At 38.0% G+C, this 19,627-nt stretch overlaps 2 protein-coding genes across 3 annotated transcripts in view; one reads left to right on the top strand and one right to left on the bottom strand.

Annotated features, from left to right (window-relative positions):
- Window positions 1-10,993, bottom strand: part of Hyccin (hyccin) — a 105,401-nt gene extending 94,408 nt beyond the window's left edge. The window contains exon 1 of the mRNA XM_065226668.1: window positions 10,767-10,993. The gene's annotated coding sequence lies outside the window, so the exon portion shown is untranslated. The remainder of the gene's footprint in view (window positions 1-10,766) is intronic.
- A 5,888-nt stretch (window positions 10,994-16,881) lies between these two features.
- On the top strand, window positions 16,882-18,898 carry LOC135705046 (trafficking protein particle complex subunit 3-like). 2 transcript variants are annotated; one of them, XM_065226602.1, is made up of 2 exons: window positions 16,882-17,024; window positions 18,305-18,898. In XM_065226602.1, the coding sequence occupies exons 1-2, from the start codon at window positions 16,986-16,988 to the stop codon at window positions 18,800-18,802; spliced, it is 537 nt and encodes a 178-aa protein (XP_065082674.1). In that variant the 5' UTR covers window positions 16,882-16,985; the 3' UTR covers window positions 18,803-18,898. The 2 variants fall into 2 exon arrangements, with proteins under 2 accessions (XP_065082674.1, XP_065082673.1); XM_065226601.1 differs by lacking the exon at window positions 18,305-18,898 and adding an exon at window positions 17,222-18,155.
- The last annotated feature ends 729 nt before the right edge of the window (window positions 18,899-19,627 follow it).

Genomic DNA, 19,627 nt, shown 5'->3' with positions numbered 1-19,627 from the left:
TTTCCAACCAGTCGCGTGTTAAGAGCGTCCCTCTCTTTCGCTCGCGTCTTTCACTGTCGCGGTAGCAGCACAAACATAATAATATGTTGCTAATCTGTGTAGTTAGTCGGTGCCTCTTCACTGAATCAACAGTAGGTAGTGGCAAGCAAGCACACCACCAACCGACCGTCAGGGAACCCAACAAGGTCAAGGCCCATTGCAGCGACTGACCGCCGTCAGCTGTTTCCAAGCATTCAAGTGTGATAACAGAGGGCACGAAGGAAGGAAAAGAGCTGCAAACTGCAACAACATCCGCCTCCACACACAAACGAACTGATCAGTATAGATGACCGCACGCCGCCCTGGTAGTCCCATGCGACTGACTTGCGGTAATTCATTTAATGATCCGATCGACCAGATTGATTTTATTTCACTCCAAACCTAGGAACGGCAGGCTGGCTGCCGGGGATCAATGTTTTTTTTTTAAATTGTTCGTCGCAAGAAATTGAGGTCAATTATGATGATATCATCTCGACTGCATGCTCCGGCTTCACTTTGTTCACTCTGGTTCCATAGGCGGAGGCGAGCCAAAGTAACACTTGAGAGCGGCAGCAAAAATTTGTTCGATTCGAACGAGCAGGGATGCCAGGTGTATTTAGAAAAAATCTTCATCGCGATGGACGAAATGTCTTCATCGCTGGCGGATTGGGGCGGGGCTGGGGATGTTCATATTTATGAAATTAGATCTTTACAGGAGCTCAGGTCAGCTAAGAGCACAACATTTGATTTCAGGGAACTTCGTAGTTGTATGAGGAATTTCGTAAAAGTTCTGGGAACGGTGTAGGTCTTCAAGGAGCTTCGTAGATCTTCAGAAAGCTTCGTAGAACTTCCAGGGCTGGTAGTGACTTTAGTGACTAAAATTACAGAAATAGTGATCAAATATGGTGACTCAGAAATTCAAATACGGTTTGAGTTTGAAAAAACTCCATTTTTCGTCATGGAACCTAAAATTACAATTTCATAAATTCCTCTAATCATATCGAATTCCTCAAGAGAATCTCCTGTGAGGAGCATTTGAAGTGATTTGAATTATTTTCTTCTGATTACGTTGTACATGATGACCAGAAAACATCAATTTGCAATTTTCCGAATTTTCCTGGAGTTTTGTAAATTTTACTGGTTGTGCGATGTACATTTCAACTAACGTATAAACTACTAAAGTCATTAGGTTAAATAGGGCCAAATAGAACATTACTACAACAGCAGTAGTTATTGTAGATTTTGAATTTGTTTCTGACTTCAAAATCTTAAAAATTTGTTTGTAACTAGGTAAGTTAACCTTGATAATTCGCTATTCCCTTTCATTTAAACTTGTATCTGAAATAAGCTTAGCCTAAATTATATTGCATTCTTGAAATTATCTGCAGAACAATCTACAGAATTAGAAATAAATTATGTATCTTCTATGTTTTCATGTTTCTTCCAGGAATTCCCCGAAGGTTCACTCCATAAATCCATTTTAAATTTACTTGAATTCTCCTTAGAACTTTCATGCTATTAACCTTATAAATGTCTTCAATTTCTTCTCTGAATGCTTTTGGACCCTGAATTCGCATTCGCTTTAGAGTTCCCATGGTATTTCCTCAGAATTCTGAAAACAAAAATCCATCTCAGAATACCCTTGAAACTCTTTTCACAATTCCTTTGAGCGCTTGTATCCGCAAAAATGGATTCCATTGGAATTGAGCTTGGAAATTCTATCAAATTCTTTAAGATTCTTTTGGAATAAGCCTCAGAAATCGCTCCAGTATTCCTCTACAACTATCCACTGAGTTTGGAGACCTTTGGAGTTCACGGGATTTCCTTGGAATTCTCATCAGAGCTCTCTTAAACAATTTATCAGAACTTATTTTAAATACTTATTCAAATATGAACCAAGAATCGTTCATCCAATCGTCATAGAATTTTTCTCAGAACTCTCTTTAAAATGCACCTGGAGCGTGTCTCTCGCTTACCATGGAATTCTTCCAAAAAATGTTGCTCAGAAGACCAAGGGAAGATGGTCGGTATAGTTCAGAATTCTCTCACTACATGTCGCTTGTGTGTATGAAAAATTGAGCAATTTTAAATTTATTTAATCGCATGATCCCGACCTAGAAAGTTCGAATCATCAGCAAAGTTGTTCAGAAGGCCATGGCCGAGCGGATAGTGCTTAGTTCGTTTCGGAATTATGTGAAATGTACCGGATCTGAGAAGTTTGCAATCACTTGAATAGGAAGTGAATCAAACCTGAAAAGCTTGGAATCATTTTAATATGAAGTAAACCAGAACAGTTTAGATCTACTTGAATATGTAGAGCATCAAACCTGAAAAGTTTGGAATCGCAAGAAAACGAAGTAAATTCAAATTGAAAAGTTTGTAATCCCTTATATATGAAGTGAACCAGACCTGAAAAGCTTGGAATCACTTGAATATAAAGTGAACCAGACTTGAAAAGTTAAGAATCACTTGAAAACACTACCAGTCACAAGTATGGAATCGCTTAGAAAAGTTGAATATTGTATCACCTCAAAAAGTTTAGCATGACCTAAAAAAAAGTGCAATTATGTTAATCTTCTTCTTCTTCTTCTTCCTCGCATTTCAAGATTATTGCGTATGGCATATTAGCTTATTGCGTGCTCTCAACTTAGTGTTCTTGATGCACTTCCACAGTTATTAATTGAGAGCTTTCGATGCCTGTACCATTTTTGCATTAGTATAATTGTGTGGCAAGTACAATCATAATCTATGCCCAGGGAAGTCGAGAAATTTTCCAACCCGAAAAATTCCTAGACCGGACCGGGAATCGAACCCAGCCACCTCCAGCATGGTCTTGCTTCGTAGCTGCGCCTTTACCGACTGAGCTAAGGGAGGTCCCGGCAATTATGTTAATTCACCCCGGCAAATAAATGTGTCAAAGTGTTTGAAATTACGTCGAAAAGCATTGACTCATTTCAGAAAAGTTTTGAACCACTTCGATAAGTGCAGAAACACTACAGAAAGTACTGAATTCCTTAAGAAAAGTTTGAAATCACTTCAGAAAGTACTGAATCAATTCAATAAAATTTTAAACCACTTTGGAAAGTACTGAATCACTTCAGAAGTGGTCGGGATCATTTTAGAAAATACTGAATAACTCCAGGAAGGTACTGAATTACTCCAGGATAGTTTGCAATAACTTCATAAAGTACTGAATCACTTTTTAAATGTTTTCAATCCTTTCGGAAAGGATTGAAAACATTTAAAAAGATATTCAGTACTTTATGAAGTTATTCCAAACTATCCTGAAGTAATTCAGTACCTTCCTGGAGTTATTCAGTATTTTCTAAAATGATTCCGACCACTTCTGAAGTGATCCAGTATTTTCCGAAGTGATGTCGAATTTGAAGTGATTCAGTACTTTCCAAAGTGGCTTTAAACTTTATTGAATTGATTCAGTAATTTCTGAAGTGATTTCAAACTTTTCTAAAGGAAAGGAAAGCGACACTGATTCACTTTAGTAGAGTTTTGAATCACTTCGGAACGAATTGAATCGATTCATACAAATTTGAAGTTCTTGAAGTTCTGAATCCCTTTATAAATGTACGGCGTCACTTCGGAAAGCACTGAACCACTTCGGAAAAGATTGAAATCACTTCAAAATTTACTGAAGAGTTTGAAATCACTTTCGCAATTACTGATTCACTTCTAAGAAAGTACTGAATCACTTCAAAAAAGTTCTGAAACTCGAAAAAGCACTGAATTACTTTAGAAACGTTCGGAATCACTTCGGAAAGTACTGAATTGCTTTATAAAGTTTGGAATCACTTTGAATCATAAAAAAAAAAGTTTATTATCCCTTCCGCAAGTACTGAATCATTTCGGAAGAACTGAATCATTTCGGAAGAACTGAATCATTTGAGAAAAGTTCGGAATCACTTCGGAAAGTACTGAATCACGTCATTAAAGCTCGTAGCTGCTCCAGAAAGTACTTAATCATTTCATAAAAGTTTGGAATCATTCCAGAAAGTTCTGAATCTCTTCAGAAAAAAACGGAAACACTTCCGAAAGTACTGAATCCCTTCATACGAGGTTGGAATCACTTCAGAAAGTACTGAATCAGTTTGGAAAGTATTGAATCATTAAAGACAAGTTTGAAATCACTTCCGGAAGTGCTGCATCACTTTTGAGGGAACTGAATCATTTAAGAAGAGTTTGGAATTACATCAGAAAGAACTGAATAACTGCAGAAAAGTTCGGAATTACATCAGAAAATTTCGTAATTATTCCGGAAAATACTTAATCAATTCATATAAGTTTGAAATTACTTCTGCAAGTACTGAATCAATTCAGAAAGATTTGAATCACTTCAGAAAACTTCGGAATCACTTCGGTAAGTACTGAATGCTTTAGAAGTTTTGGAATCACTTCGAATCACTTTCTAAAAAGTTTATTATCCCTTCCGCAAGTTCTGAATAATTTCGGAAAGAACTGAACCATTTAAGAAAAGTTTGGAATCACTTCGGAAAGTACTGAATCACGTCAGTAAAGCTCGTAGCTGCTCCAGAAAGTACTTAATCAATTCATAAAAGTTTGGAATAATTTCAGAAAGTCCTGAATCTCTTCAGAAAAAAAACGGAAACACTTCGAAAAGTGCTGAATCCTTTCATACACGTTTGGAATCACTTCATAAAGTACTGAATCAGTTTGGAAAGTACTGAATCATTCCAAACAAGTTAGTTATCACTTCTGGAAGTGCTGCATTACTTTGGAGAGAACTGAACCATTTAAGAAGAGTTTGGAATTACATCAGAAAGAACTGAATAAGTGCAGAAAAGTTCGGAATTATTCCGGAAAATATTTAATCAATTCATAAAAGTTTGAAATCACTTCTGCAAGTACTGAATCAATTCAGAAAGATGAATCACTTCAGAAAACTCACTTAGGTAAGTACTGAATTGCTTTAGAAGTTTTGAAATCACTTCGAATCATTTTCCAAAAAAGTTTATTATCCCTTCCGCAAGTTTTGAATCATTTCGGAAAGAGCTGAATCATTAAAGACAAGTTTGGAATTCTTTCCGGAAGTGCTGCATCACTTTGGAGAGAACTGAATCATTTAAGAAGAGTTTGGAATTACATCAGAAAGAACTGAATAACTGCAGAAAAGTTCGGAATCACTTCAGGAAATTTCGTAGTTATTCCGGAAAATACTTAATCAATTCATATAAGTTTGAAATCACTTCTGCAAGTACTGGATCAATTCAGAAAGAACTGAATCACTTCAGAAAACTTCGAAATCTCTTCGGTAAGTACTGAATTTGTTTTAGAAGTTTTGGAATCACTTCGAATCACTTTCCAAAAAAGTTTATTATCCCTTCCGCAAGTTCTGAATCAATTCGGAAAGAACTGAATCATTTAAGAAAAGTTTGGAATCACTTCAGAAAGTACTGAATCACGTCAGTAAAGCTTGGAACTGCTCCAGAAAGTGCTTAATCAATTCATAAAAGTTTGGAATCATTTCAGAAAGTCGTGAATCTCTTCAGAAAAAAAACGAAAACTCTTCGAAAAGTACTGAATCCCTTCATACACGTTTGGAATCACTTCAGAAACTACTGAATCAGTTTGTGACTGTTCCGGAAAGTACTGATTTAATTAACACAAGTTTGAAATCACTTACCTAATCACTTCGGAAAGTATTGAGTTGATTCAACAAAGTTTAGAATCACTTCTGAAAGTACTGAATCTCTTTAGAAATGTTCGGAGTCACTTCACAAAGTACTGAACCTCTTCAGAGAAATTTGGAATCAGTACTGAATAGCTTAAGAAATTACTCCAGAATTTACTGAAGAGTTTGAAATCACTTCTACAAGTACTGATTCACTTCGAATAGAATTGAATTACTTAAGAAAAGTTTTGAATCACTTCAGAAAAGTTCGGAAAGTACTGAATTACTTTAAATTTGGAATCACTTTGGAAAGTACTGAATCATTAAAAAAAAAAAGTTTGTTATCACTTCCGCAAGTACTGCAGTACTTTGAAAAGAACCGAATTATTTTAGAAGAGCTTGGAATTACTTCAGAAAGCACTGAACAACTATAGAAAAGTTCGATATTATTTCGTAAGGTACTGAACCACTTCAGAAAATCTCGAAATTACTCCAGAAAGTACTTAATCAAGAACTGAATCACTTCAGAAAGTACTGAATCACGTCAGAAAAGTTTGGAAACATGTCAGAAATCCTGAATCAGAAAGTCCTGAAAAAAAACGGAAACACTTTTAAAAGTACCGAATCGCTTCATACAAGTTTGGAATCACTTCAGAAAGTACTGAATCACTTCAGAGAAGTTTGGAATCAGTACTCAATTGCTTAGTAAATTTTGGAATCACTTTCCAAAAAAGTTTATTATACCTTCTGCAAGTTCTGCATCATTTCAGAAAGAACTGAATCATTGAAGACAAGTTTGGAATCACTTCAGATAGTACTGAATAATTTCAGAAAAGTTCTGAATCACTCCAGAAAGTACTGAATCACGTCCGTAAAGTTTGTGACTGCTCCGGAAAGTACTGATTCAATTAACACAAGTTTGAAATCACTGAACTGAATCACGTCGGAAAGTATTGAGTTGATTCAGCAAAGATTATAATCACTTCTGAAAGTACTGAATCTCTTTAGAAATGTTCGGAGTCACTTTACAAAGTACTGAACCTCTTCGGAAACGATTGGAATTACTCCAGAATTTACTGAAGAGTTTGAAATCACTTCCGCAAGTACTGATTCACTTCGAATAGAATTGAATTACTGAAGAAAAGTTTGGAATCACTTCAGAAAAGTTCGGATAATGAATTACTTTAGAAATTTTGGAATCACTTTGGAAAGTACTGAAACGTTCCAAAAAAAGTTTGTTATCACTTCCGCAAGTACTGCATCACTTTGGAAAGAACTGAATCATTTAAGAAGAGCTTGGAATTACTTCAGAAAGAACTGAACAACTGCAGAAAAGTTTGAAATTACTTCGTAAGGTACTTTAATCACTTCAGAAAATCTCGAAATTACTCCAGAAAGTACTTAATCAATTCGTAAAAGTTTGAAATCACTTTTACAGGAACTGAATCACTTCAGAAAGTACTGAATCACGTCAGAAAAGTTTGGAAACATTTCAGAAAAAAACAGAAACACTTTTAAAAGTACCGAATCGCTTCATACAAGTTTGGAATCACTTCAGAAAGTACTGAATCACTTCAGAAAAGTTTGGAATCAGTACTGAATTGCTTAAGAAATTTTGGAATCACTTTGAATCAAAAAGTGTTCATAACTTCCGCAAGTACTGAATCATTCAGTAAAGAACTGAATCAAAAAAGAAAAGTTTGGAATCACTTCGACAAATACTGAACCACGTCAGTACAATTCGTCACTACTCCGTAAAGTACTTCAGTTTTTTTTTTTAATAATTTCAGAAAGTTCGGAATCAATTATACATGCACACCCACCACGTAATGGCAGAATCCCAAACCAATTCCCATCTTCCGAATGCCCTTGGTCCTCTGAACAACTTTGGTGGAGATTTGAACTTCCTAGGTGGTCGGGATCACGAGATAAAATAAATAAAAAATGCTAAATTTGTCATGCACACTAGCCCTGCGTGGCGACAGAATTTCGAACCAAACTGTCTTCCTTTCGGAAGTCCTTGGCCTTAGAAACAACTTTGCTCAAGTCAACACCTTTGCAAATAATCAGGATTTCGAGTTATAGCATCATAGATGTAACTGTTTTTAGGTTATGCATAATTTGCTCCCTTGAAAATCTTCTGAATCTTCACTCTTTGACCTCCTTCTGCAATGCTTTTTAAATTATTAATATTTTTTGCAATATTACCTAGGAATTCCCTGGAGATTTCTACTGAAAATTCATTTGGAGTTCTCCTCAGCATTCATTTAGTATTCTTCCGTAATTCCCATGGAATTATTCTATTTTGGACTCCCATGAATTATTTGAAACGCTCCTCAGAAATCCCTTGGAATTTGCATTTGAATTCACTAAAAAATATCTCCGAAAGTCTTCTGATAGCCTCCTAAGAATTAACTTGCAGTTCTCCTCACAAATTCCTTCTTCTCAAAATAAGTTTGGCATTCAAGCCAGCACTCTCCTAGAGTTATTCTCCCAATTTCTTTGAAGTTATCAGGAATTAGTCTAAGATTTAATTGCTATCCTCCTTTTAGCATACTTCCTAAATGTTCAAGGAATTATGCTCTGGATTCTATTTTCTCCAAGAAGCATCATGAAGTTATCCTCAGAATTCCCTTGTATTTCTCCTTTGAATAGCCGTGAATCATGAAATATATCTCAGAATTCCTTAGGAATCAACATCAGAAATTTCGATAAATTTTCATTAAAATTTCATTTCAATCCTAGTAAGGATTTACTTGGATTTAATAGATATCCATCATCTTAGTATTCGCCTTCATATAGAATCTGGAGTTCCTCAGAACTACCTTCAAATGAGTTCCCTAGAAACTCTCATCAAATTCCATGCGCCATGAAAATTATGCCACGTCCTAAATCTTGATTTTTTTTTCAAATCTGTGATCTTGGAAAATCTTCAACTTCCGACATCATGAATATGTATCTTCGTTCCCGATTCTTGAAAAGTTCTCCAAGTATAATTATTTGAAATCCAGAATTTCAATTTCTTTTATCAGGTTTAAAATGTGTGAAGAATATTCTTATTCCAGAATTTTAAAAAGAAAAAACAGCCAAACGTTTCCAAATATGATTCCAGACGGTCTTCATCTGGGATTCGAGACATTCTGGACGGAGATTTCGGACAGGGATTCCAGACATTTTAGACGTGGATTCCAGACGTTCCGATTGGAGATTTCATACGTTCTTGATGACAATGCAGACTTAATTGATTCTAGCTGTTCCCAAACATGATTCCTGACGATTCCGTCGAAGATTCCAAACGTTTCCGAAGATAATACCATACGTTCTCAACTTGAATTCCGCTTTGGACGGAGATCTCAATGAAGGTTGCGGAAATTTCTGCCGGGGATTCCAGACATTTTTTATGTGGATTAGAAAGGTTCCAAAACGTTCTCGAAGGGCAGTTCAGACGTTCCCAACGAAAAATCCAGGCATATCCGACGGAGATTACAGACAATGTCGACTTGGTTTCATTCTAGACGGAGGTTGCAGAAGTTTTCAACGTTCTCGACTGGGATTCCAAATTTTCTCTTTAGGCATTTAAAGCTTATACTACAGATGTTTCCTAAAATGATGCCAGAAGTTCTCGATGAAAATTCCAGATGTTCCTGAAGATGATTCTACATAGTCCCGAATTAGATTGCAGGAAGTGACAGTGGGTTTCTGACATTTTCGACGCGTTTTCCAGACGATTCCGACGAAGATTCCAGACGTTCGTGAAGTGATTTCACACATTCCCGTCCATGATTCAAGAAATTCCCGAAGGACATACCAGACAATCCCGACGGCTGTTCCAGAATCCCGAATCAATTCTGGAATGTATGGGGTATCCGTCGGGAAAATTTGGAATCTTAGTCGGAAATTGTTGAAAGCTTCGTAGTAATTTTCCATTATCTTCAATTTGGTTCTGCGTTCGAAGTCTTCAACATTGTTAAATGAAAATTCACTAAAAACTTTACAGGCTGTTATTTGATTGTTCTCAAGCATTTCCATTGAAATAATTTCCCTTCAGTTCTTTACAGAATTCAAAATTTGAGATTTTCTCTTTGAGTACCTCAGAAATTCTCTGCAGAAAACTCCAAAAAAATAGTGAAATTTGTCCTTAGAACTAATTTATGTTGCTTGCTGGGACAAACTGGCATGATGTTGTTTTCACATTTTCCATGATCAAGTCCGTAGTTTCATCACGTAATATAAAAGTAGATGCCAATTGATAGCGCCATTATCTTAAAATTGACGAACTGTGATAACAATCGTTCCCACTCGAAGAATTCAAAAAAAAATCCATTTCAAAAGACATTGGTTTGACATTGGCCCCAATTTTCTGGGAAATTTGTAGGTACATACTTACGTTCAAAGAGGCCTGTATAATAATTATTCTAATTTTCTGTTACACACCAGAACCGACGCAGAAGGACTATGATTGTCCATGTCCCACAACTGGCAACACGGCCATCAATAGCACCTTGGGCATCTCACTGCTACTGCTTCTGCTTCTGCCGTGCCATTCACCACATGAGCAACTCCTTCCCGTTTAATCTTTTCCTCTGTTTGCACTGATTCTGACAAATCTAGGAGAATGGAAACGGAATCACTTTCAAGCTAGTGAAACATTCCTTCTCCACAAAACACCAACAGGCGCAGCTCTTCATGGCAGGCACATTGCTACATTAATTACACTTCAATGACACGCGAAAAGCCACTCTTGGTGTCATTCTCCACCTATCCCGTGGCCGTAGGTCTTATGACACAATCTTTTTTGCGCTATTGCAAGAACAACTACCACCTCCACCTACATCTGCCTGCGTACGAACGTCCTTGCTCAAAGCTGCTCTACAGGAGCACCAATATAAACCAGCCCTAATAACAACACACATCAAGCACTACTTCTTAATCTCGGTGACCTGCACCTAAAATACCTGGAAAGCAATAATCCTCCCCTCCCCGTCGGCCACCAAAACCCCGCACAAATCACACGATAAGGCGAAAAAATCGAACCGTAATCGCCCGACCGTCGTGGAATATGATTCAATTTTCCCACTGCCCTGGCCCCTCCGCTCGCACTCACTTTTTCGGACTTTCTCCGGGCGATCACCAACTAATCCACAATGGGACGGTTCAGGATTTTCACTCTTTCGGTTCACTGATTACACTGTTGTTTCCCGTTTCTGCACTGTTCAATTTTTCACGGAAAACTAGTTGGCTTTTATTTGCTCATCGACGACGAATTTTTCCATTACGGACTCGTACTGAAGAACAAACTGACGACGACGACGAATCTTCGAGTTTTGCTGAAGGTTTTCTGATTCTGATGACTGAATGTGACGTTTCTCTCTTGTTGCTTTTTTTTCCACTCAGCTCGAAACCACCAGGGCCCAACTTGGAACTGGGCAGGTATTTTTTTAATGAGATCTAATATTATTTCTAGAGTAACATTTGAAAAAGGCGGAATTCTAAAACCACCATATCGAGAAAACCACTTCCATATGTTGATGACCTAAAAATAATCCCATTTCAAGACTTACCATTTCCGGATGATTTTATTAGATTGATAAATAGTCAATAGTGTAATATAACATCATGCACCACTAAAAATAAAAAAATACGTGTTTTTGCTGTGAAATTGAGAAGAAAACATCATACGCCCTGATAATTCCTTACATGTTGTAAGAGATGAACTAGCCTATGGCTAAAAATCTCTACACCGAGGTGAATTTCCATATACCTTTTATGTGTGAAACCACATAGTTTTTTGCAATTAGACTTCACAAATAAAAAATATGTTTGAAGAACATATAAATTATTTGGCTTCCCACCAATACATTCAATGGCATATAAGAAATGAATTTAATTTGCTTTGGTAAATAGAATTTATGTGTGACGTTTATAACATTTATTTCTCGGTAGAACATAAAGATTATGTGTCTAATTCAAATGAAAGTCATGGTACAAATAATAACGCTTACGTGTCAATTTCATATATTTTATTTGCTAAAAATATAAATAAAATAATAACAATACAGACTCTGTTAAATTATTTATTTTCCTGAAGATTTTACACCGTCACTGACGTCAGTGGATTGTATATTCCCGCGTGAAGGCGTTTTTGGTTTGAGTCCTCCGATGTATGTCGAAGGCGAGGTCGAAGGTGCCTCGGAGGGTCTAGCGTATACATCGCCGCCTTTAGTCTCTACGTCCTCTTCCTGCGCGTCCCCCTCCTGCACTTCCTCCTCCTGCACGTCATCCTCCTGCAAGTCTTCCTCCTACACGTCCTCCTCCTGCACGTCCAGCAGGAAGAATCCCTGTGTAGAATTCACAAAAAAAAAAAAATAATCTCAAACAAATAATATTTATTGCACTAACTCACGTTTGCCTTACGCCATTTAGGTATCCGACGGAAGATTTAGGTTTCCTCTGATTTTAAAGCTTCTCCGAGCTCATCACGGCTGTTGGCTAATGTTTATGTGAATTTTGTTTCGCTGAAAACAATCGAAAATAATAGTTTTATGGTAAATAGTTAAAGATAAATGAGATAAATTATTATTTACCTTTGAGAATGCTCAAGTTTTGTTGGAAGATGGAGACTATTTAGCACAAGTTGTGCAATAGTGTGCACTGAAACATTATGTGTGAAAACACATAACCTTCATCTATGAGATTCGAACCATAATTTTTATGGCAGTATACATATAAATAAAATTTGTCACGCATATACGTGATATCCCTAATAAACGTGTACCTTATACTGACGATATCTTAGATGGTGCGACCATACCACATAAAATTGGGATGATACACCGAATTGGTGGTTAGGCGCATCTTATGGTTATTGTTTATGCGGGATGGGCTAGCTTATAGTAGGTAAGGGGTTTATTATGAAAATTATGTTAACACGTATAAACATAATGTTTTGAATATCTTATAAAAATTATGTGCACAGACAAAATAAACATTAGGTTTAGAATTTTATTAGTGTATATTAAAGAAAAAAAATAAAAAAAAATAAAAACCTTACATGTTGTTACCCCCCAGATCATCAGCCCTTGAACTGACATCACTGGTGATACGCCGTGAAAATACACCCTGGAGATATTTTGTTTGTTGTTCCGCCTTGGTTCAGTCCTTCGCAAATTTAATGACAGTGGAATTACACTCGGAGATTTTTTTTTTTGACGTAGGACTACGTCTGTGATTTCTTTATGGGGTTACACTTTGTGAAAACCGAGAATGGAACATGTAACAAAATTATGAAAGATTTTGAACGTTAATAACTCAGCTGCCCCTAGACCAATTTTAATAATTTTATCACCAATTGATCAGAAATATTTTGACGCATGTTTTAAACTTAAGATTTCATCAAAATGTCACTATTGAAAATTGCACAAATGAAAATTATCGCCGATTGCCTGTGAAAAGCGATTTCCCTAACACAGATTTCAAAGTTGAATTCCATCTGGTCTGACCAAACGGTGTTTATTCAATCACCGCGTGGTGAGTGGTGGTGTTCTTCAGTACACAACGAAAGTCGACATGAGCATCCATAGAAGGAGGAAGAAGCCGCACAGCTATTGATCAGAATCAGTAGCTCTTCGTGAGTCATTGTGGACCATATATGTCAAGCGCGTCATACTAAAGAGTATAAACAGAGAGAACCCCCCTCAAATTCCAATTCCTACACAAAACACAAGCTCCTGCTGCAGTTAACAAATAAGATTTATTATATAAGTCCACGTAGTCCTACGTCACCATTGCGTACAACCATAGAGGTAACTCTAAGACTTCTGGGTCCCGAAGAAAATCATTATTATTTTTGGCTCACTCAGTACCAGAACAACGGTCCCAAGCAGTCCCAAGCTATTTCACTCACCCCTGCATGTTCTGCATGAATCCACACACCCCTGATGTTATCTGTCAAATTTTCATAGCGAATCAAAACAAACATAGTGTAGTAATAGAATTTCAACTAGAATAGGGTACGTTAATCGTTTGCTTGGGACCAATAGGCTACTAAAGTGGTGAGCCAATTTAAAATCGTTAGTTTCGTATTGATTGTTGCTAATACCAACAATCAATACGAAACTAACTATTTTAAATTGGCTCACAACTTGACTAGCCTATTGGTCCCAAGCAAACGATTAACGTATCCCATTCTAGTCGAAATTCTAGTACTACGCAATGTTTATTTTGATTCGCTATGAAAGATTGACAGATAAAATGAGGGGTTGTTTCGATGGGTGAATCGATTAGCTTGGGACCGAAGAGGGTACCAGAGCTGAGCCAAAAGGTTGAGCACGTTTCTTCAGGACCTTCTAGTCTTAGAGTTACCTGTATGCTAATACTAACGGTGGTAGAGAACTCTATAGTGAGAGGAATTCTGCTGTAGAATTAACATCAGCAATAAAATCTGTATGTAGGCTGGATTGCATAGTATGAGAGATAGGTATAGCTCTCTTACATACATTTTTTTGATTTTACTGGTTCGCAGATTTTGCGCGCATTTTGATTAGTGGCGTTTTCAATTGAAAAGTAGAGATTTATTGATTGAGACTTTTTTTTATTATTATAGTCACTTGGGTGAGTGAGCTAAAAATAATAATGATTTTCTTCGGGACCCAGTGGTCTTAGAGTTACCTCTATGGTATTACCATAGAGGTAACTCTAAGACCACTGGGTCCCGAAGAAAATCATTATTATTTTTGGCTCACTCAGTACCAGAACAACGGGAGTCGAGTTTCTAACGCCTTTGGATACGGTTGTGTGTTAAGTTCGTTCTTTGTTTTGTGCGTGCATTCGCTTTCATAGTTTTCGGCTGCATTTGCCGGATTAGCGCTGGCACTCTGCCTCCCGGACGGTTATACGTGTGTGAGTGTTGGTTTCTCGCTTTCCGAGAAGTTTTAGAATCGAGAAAGAAAACATGATTCATCATGTTTGCAAAATTGGCGTGGTTTGATTGTTTCTCCCGGACCAGAAATTTGTGGCATCGCGAGTGAAAGTTTTAATTTCTGTTTATTTACGCGGTGATGAGAAGTGCGCTGATCTATTGTCAGGGTTTTGAGATGTGCATTGCTTTTGTGCACGGAGTGACTTGAAAAAGAAAAGTGAAGAAAAGTGATATTTGGTTGTTGTGTGGTTGGAGTGGAGGGAAAAAATATGCGTGGAAGCATCGGGAATGCGCTCCCGGGTGAAGTGATTTGGTGAGTACGTTCCAGTTGAAGATTGTTGACAAGTGTATTTGTGGTGATACAAATTATGGTTTAGATGACGCATGGCTTCAAACATTTTGTGTATCCAAATAAAACATATTACATACTAAATACGCACAGGGCATCGTCTGCTGACCATTGCCGCGGGTATATCGTGGGAGTTCCAGGTACCCGGTTCAAGCTTTAGTTGGCGGCGGTGGCTCTTCTTGACCTTCTACCCCCTGAGTAGTTAGTGTGAATAAGGGCGTCTATGTGATGTTTTGCTGTACCTGTTGTGGACATTTAGTGCATCCTGTTCCCTTAACTTGTTGAGGACACCCTGTCTTGCCTCAAAAGTTACCCTTTTTGAAGTACTAGTCTTCACAACATAAAGGGCACCATTACGGAGCATGAGATTTGATCAAATTATTCGCAGTTCTACTTGTCCAACGCCCCCGGCTGGGTGAGGGATAGAGGATGACACACACACACACACACTCAGTACCAGAACAACGGTCCCAAGCAGTCCCAAGCTATTTCACTCACCCCTGCATGTTCTGCATGAATCCACACACCCCTGATGTTATCTGTCAAACTTTCATACACTGAACTATTCCCATTTTGCTTGAAATTTAATCAATTTGACATTAAACTCAGTTTAATCATATCGAATGATTAAAAATTAATCCTCTCGTTCTAAAAAATAAGCATCTGATGTTAATCCCAGTTAAATCATGATTAATTAGATTTAGATTATCTTTTTTTGAATAAATTTCAATCATTTTTGATTCTTTTTTAATAAATTTTGATTGAATTTTAACCTTTTTTGACTATATATCAGTATTGAAAAAGAATAAAATTTAATATTGGAAAGATTATTTCGATTTTAATCATGCATGACTACTGCCGAAGTAATCATGGCTCTTACTCAATAAGGTGAAGCGGGAATCTGCATACTTTTTAAGCTTTTTTGATTTAATTTATCTTTGAGTGTAGCGAATCAAAACAAACATAGTGTAGTAATAGAATTTCAACTAGAATAGGGTGCGTTAATCGTTTGCTTGGGACCAATAGGCTACTAAAGTGGTGAGCCAATTTAAAATCGTTAGTTTCGTATTGATTGTTGGTATTACTGACTACCATAACCATTACCATTAAAGTTAAAAAATCATAAATAAAAAGGTTCTAATATAGGTTTCTTTCCGAAAATGTATGGAGAAAACAAGAATTTGGAATGGTAATGGTCCTTAACAACCCATTATTTGTAAGGTCCACTCCAAAAAACCATAATCAAACTTAATCACACAAACGTTCATGTAAAGTTCCATAACCATATCAGCTAAAGTTTAGCAGGGATTATAAACAATGTTTAACCATTTTCGGTAAGATCATGTTATGGTTCGCGTTTATGCGGGATGCTATGAAACACAATGTATCCACATGCCAAAATTTACCCCCTGACGATAATAGAATAAGGTATTTCAGAATCCGTCATTTATCCTATTTGAAAATTAACAGTTAAAAATCATTGTAATTTCGTTGTTTTATTATATTTTATTTTTTATTTTGGGTGATTATTAAGGTATATGCACAGACAAACAGACATAACTCATTGAATATTTCTCACTGTAAAACATCGTCGCTAAAACATTACCGCCATCTGTTGAGTACACTGTGGTGGGTAGTACGCTGAACAGATGGCGGTAGTGTGTAAACGTCAAACGCAAGGGAATTTACTATGCGCGCCACAGGTGGTGGTACTACCAACTATGATACTTTTAAATTGACCGTTAAATGCTTGTTCGATCAACAACTTGCGAGTGTTATGTCTGTTTGTCTGTGGTATATGCATCATTAAAATATTCATGGGATCGACTGTGAGTATAGAAAAAAACATCGAATATGCACTGTGTTTAGATCATTTTCGCAAGGTAAACCATTTTCTGAACATTTTCTGAGCAAGCGATTTTTCTAAACAAACTGTCACCGCTCGTTGCGTCAACAAGAAAAAGAAAAATAAAAAGTGATGATCAATAAGTTGATAAAATTTACTGCTTAAATATTTTAAACATAATTTCACGTATTTTCTGTGCAAATAGAATAAAATGTCTCGTCAAAATACTCGCTTGGATACGAAAAAAGTGGTGAGTACCGGAAGCCTGGAGTATTTCCCGTAAAAACGGTCAATATTTGTAGCAACAAGACGCAGGCTCATCCCTTACCGAAGCTTTATCACATTCCTTCCGGACCGTTCCTTTTCCTCCCAAGAACACAGATTGTCGGTCGTCCCGTTTTTTAAAGCACGCTTTTTTCTTCAACTGTCTCTTGTTTGTATTTTTAGTGCTTCTGCTAGGGGTTTTGTTCAGTGAAAAAGGTTTTTGAGTTCAAAGTGAAAAGATGCAACCGGAAGGGGCGGATCGCAAGGATGGTGTAAACACTGCTAACATAATCATCAAAATGGAAGGAGACCAGAACGTAGCCGGTGGACCACCGATTCAAGTGCTGCAACTGAATCAGGCCTTGCAAGATCCGAACAATCAGCAAATGCTGTTGCAATCCCTACAGCAATCAATGGCGGGAAATCCGGTTGGCCAGCAGGTACAGGTTGTCCCGATCACTTCCATACCCGGGCAAGGGCTGATGGTTCAGCAAACGGCCCAGCCACAAATGCTTCAGTTTACCTTGGACGGATCGCAAACTTTTCTCTACCAACCGGTCCAACTACCGACGGAATCCATCCAGAATGTCAACATCAACGGAAACATCGTTCAGATTCCGAATCAAGCGCTTGCAACAGCTGGTTCCGGAGGAACAGCACCGGTTGTAATGCTAGCCGCTGGTCCGGACCAAAACGGCATTGCTACCATTCAGAATCCGACTGTTTTTGCGCCGACTACTACGGTACAACAGAGCAGTGGAACTGTGACCACTGGCAGCAATGTTGGTCATCAAATTGGCAGTGGATCCAGTGCTCAGACGACGGCTGCCGCCATCGAGACGCTCCAAACGGTGGCCAATGTGGAATCGGAAGAGGAACCGCTATATGTGAATGCCAAACAGTACAAGAGGATTTTGAAACGGAGGCAGGCGAGGGCCAAACTGGAGGCGCAGGGGAAGATTCCCAAGGAGAGACCGAAGTATCTGCACGAATCCCGCCACAAGCATGCAATGAACCGCGTTCGCGGCGAAGGAGGACGATTCCATTCGAGTATGATTGGACAGGATGGGGAATGAAACGTGAATTTATTATTAATCTGTGTGTTATTTTAAGAATGATAAGGAAAGTGATGAATAAAGCGTGTTTTAAAAGGTTTTAATCAGAGGTTAGTTTGTTTATAAAGTAGGAATAAGTTTTTAGTATTTAGGTATATATATATATAGAAGATAACTAGAAATGAGTAATTTTCTCCATCTTCTTCCGCAGAACTCTGAATTGCTGACGCTCACCTATGGAGCACTGGTGTCGCAGATGCTGCGGGATTTTGAAAATGTCGAAGACGTCAACAAGCAGTTGGAACGGATCGGTTACAATATGGGCATGCGTCTGATAGAGGACTTCCTGTCGCGCACCAACTCGCCACGGTGCCTGGATATGCGCGAAACCGCCGACAAGATCCAGCTGGCCTTTCGAATGTATCTGAACGTCCAACCGACGATTTCCAACTGGGCCGCCTCGGGCGATGAATTCTCACTCGTTTTCGATACCAACCCGCTGACGGAGTTTGTCGAACTACCGCAGGACTATCAACAGTTGCGGTACAGTTCCGTCATTTGCGGCTGCATCCGGGGGGCGCTGGAGATGGTCCAGCTGGAGGTGCAATGTTGGTTCTCGCAGGATCAACTGAAGGGTGATGCCAGCACGGAAATTAGAGTTAAGTTCGTGAGGCGGCTGGAAGATGCCGTGCCAGCCGGGGAGGATTAGTGAGAGTGAGTGGTTATCGGGACAACACTTTCGGTGAGTAACAGCGACGGCATTCCATGATCGCATGTATGGATAGTTTTGGCAATGGGATTGCAATCGGTCGAAGGAATATGTTCGTAATTATAAATTTACTATTTATCCACGTCATGCGAGGGATTTTGTTTTGCTTGGAAAGAAATGTCCTTTTTGAAGGTAGGATGTGAGATGGGACTAGGTTGATGGTGTTCATAATACTCGACATTCTTGAAGTGGTAGACCCTCGTGACTGATGCTAGGAGGTGCGGTACACAAATTACGTATTCCAAAAAATCTGGATTTTGGTCCCCCTTCCCTCCTATGTAACAATAAGTAACGCTTGACAAGACTCCCCTTCTAATATGACATAATGCTAATTCTTCAAAAAATATCGTCAAGCGTATTTTGCAGGCACACTAGCACCCTCTATCATGCACATTTCCAAGCATGGTTTTGCAACCGGAGCATCCCTCGTTCATGCATTTTTTTTTTCACTAGTTGCTTTTCCCTTGTTCGGTCAACGCGTCAGCAGCTGTGTTGAATAAAAACAAAACAGATGGAGCTTAAAGAAGTTCCAGAAATTTCAGTAAAACTTCGAAATATTCACAGAAGGGCAGAGATTACTTATGTAGGAACTTAGGGGAAGATCCGAGAACTTCAGGAACTTTCATCGACATTAGCAGAATGCGGGAGCATTTCAAAAAGTTTAGTTAGCTCCCCTGGGGAGTTCAGTTCCGTTAGGTTCATAAAATTTGTGAGGTCTTCATATAGGTTCAGAAGTTCACGGAAGCTTAAATATGTTTAGGACAG

This window comes from Ochlerotatus camptorhynchus, unplaced genomic scaffold, assembly GCF_037179485.1.
Source record: "Ochlerotatus camptorhynchus isolate MF236.1 unplaced genomic scaffold, CSIRO-AGI_Acam_v1.1 ptg000257l, whole genome shotgun sequence".
NCBI classification, from domain to species: Eukaryota; Metazoa; Arthropoda; class Insecta; order Diptera; family Culicidae; genus Ochlerotatus; species Ochlerotatus camptorhynchus.
The sequence above is the reverse complement of the archived record's forward strand: the minus strand, read 5'-3'. Positions and strand labels throughout refer to the sequence as shown.

Excerpts from the sequence above, each read along its gene's own strand:
- LOC135705046 (XM_065226601.1), top strand. The coding sequence starts at position 17,278 with ATGCAACCGGAAGGGGCGGATCGCAAGGATGGTGTAAACACTGCTAAC.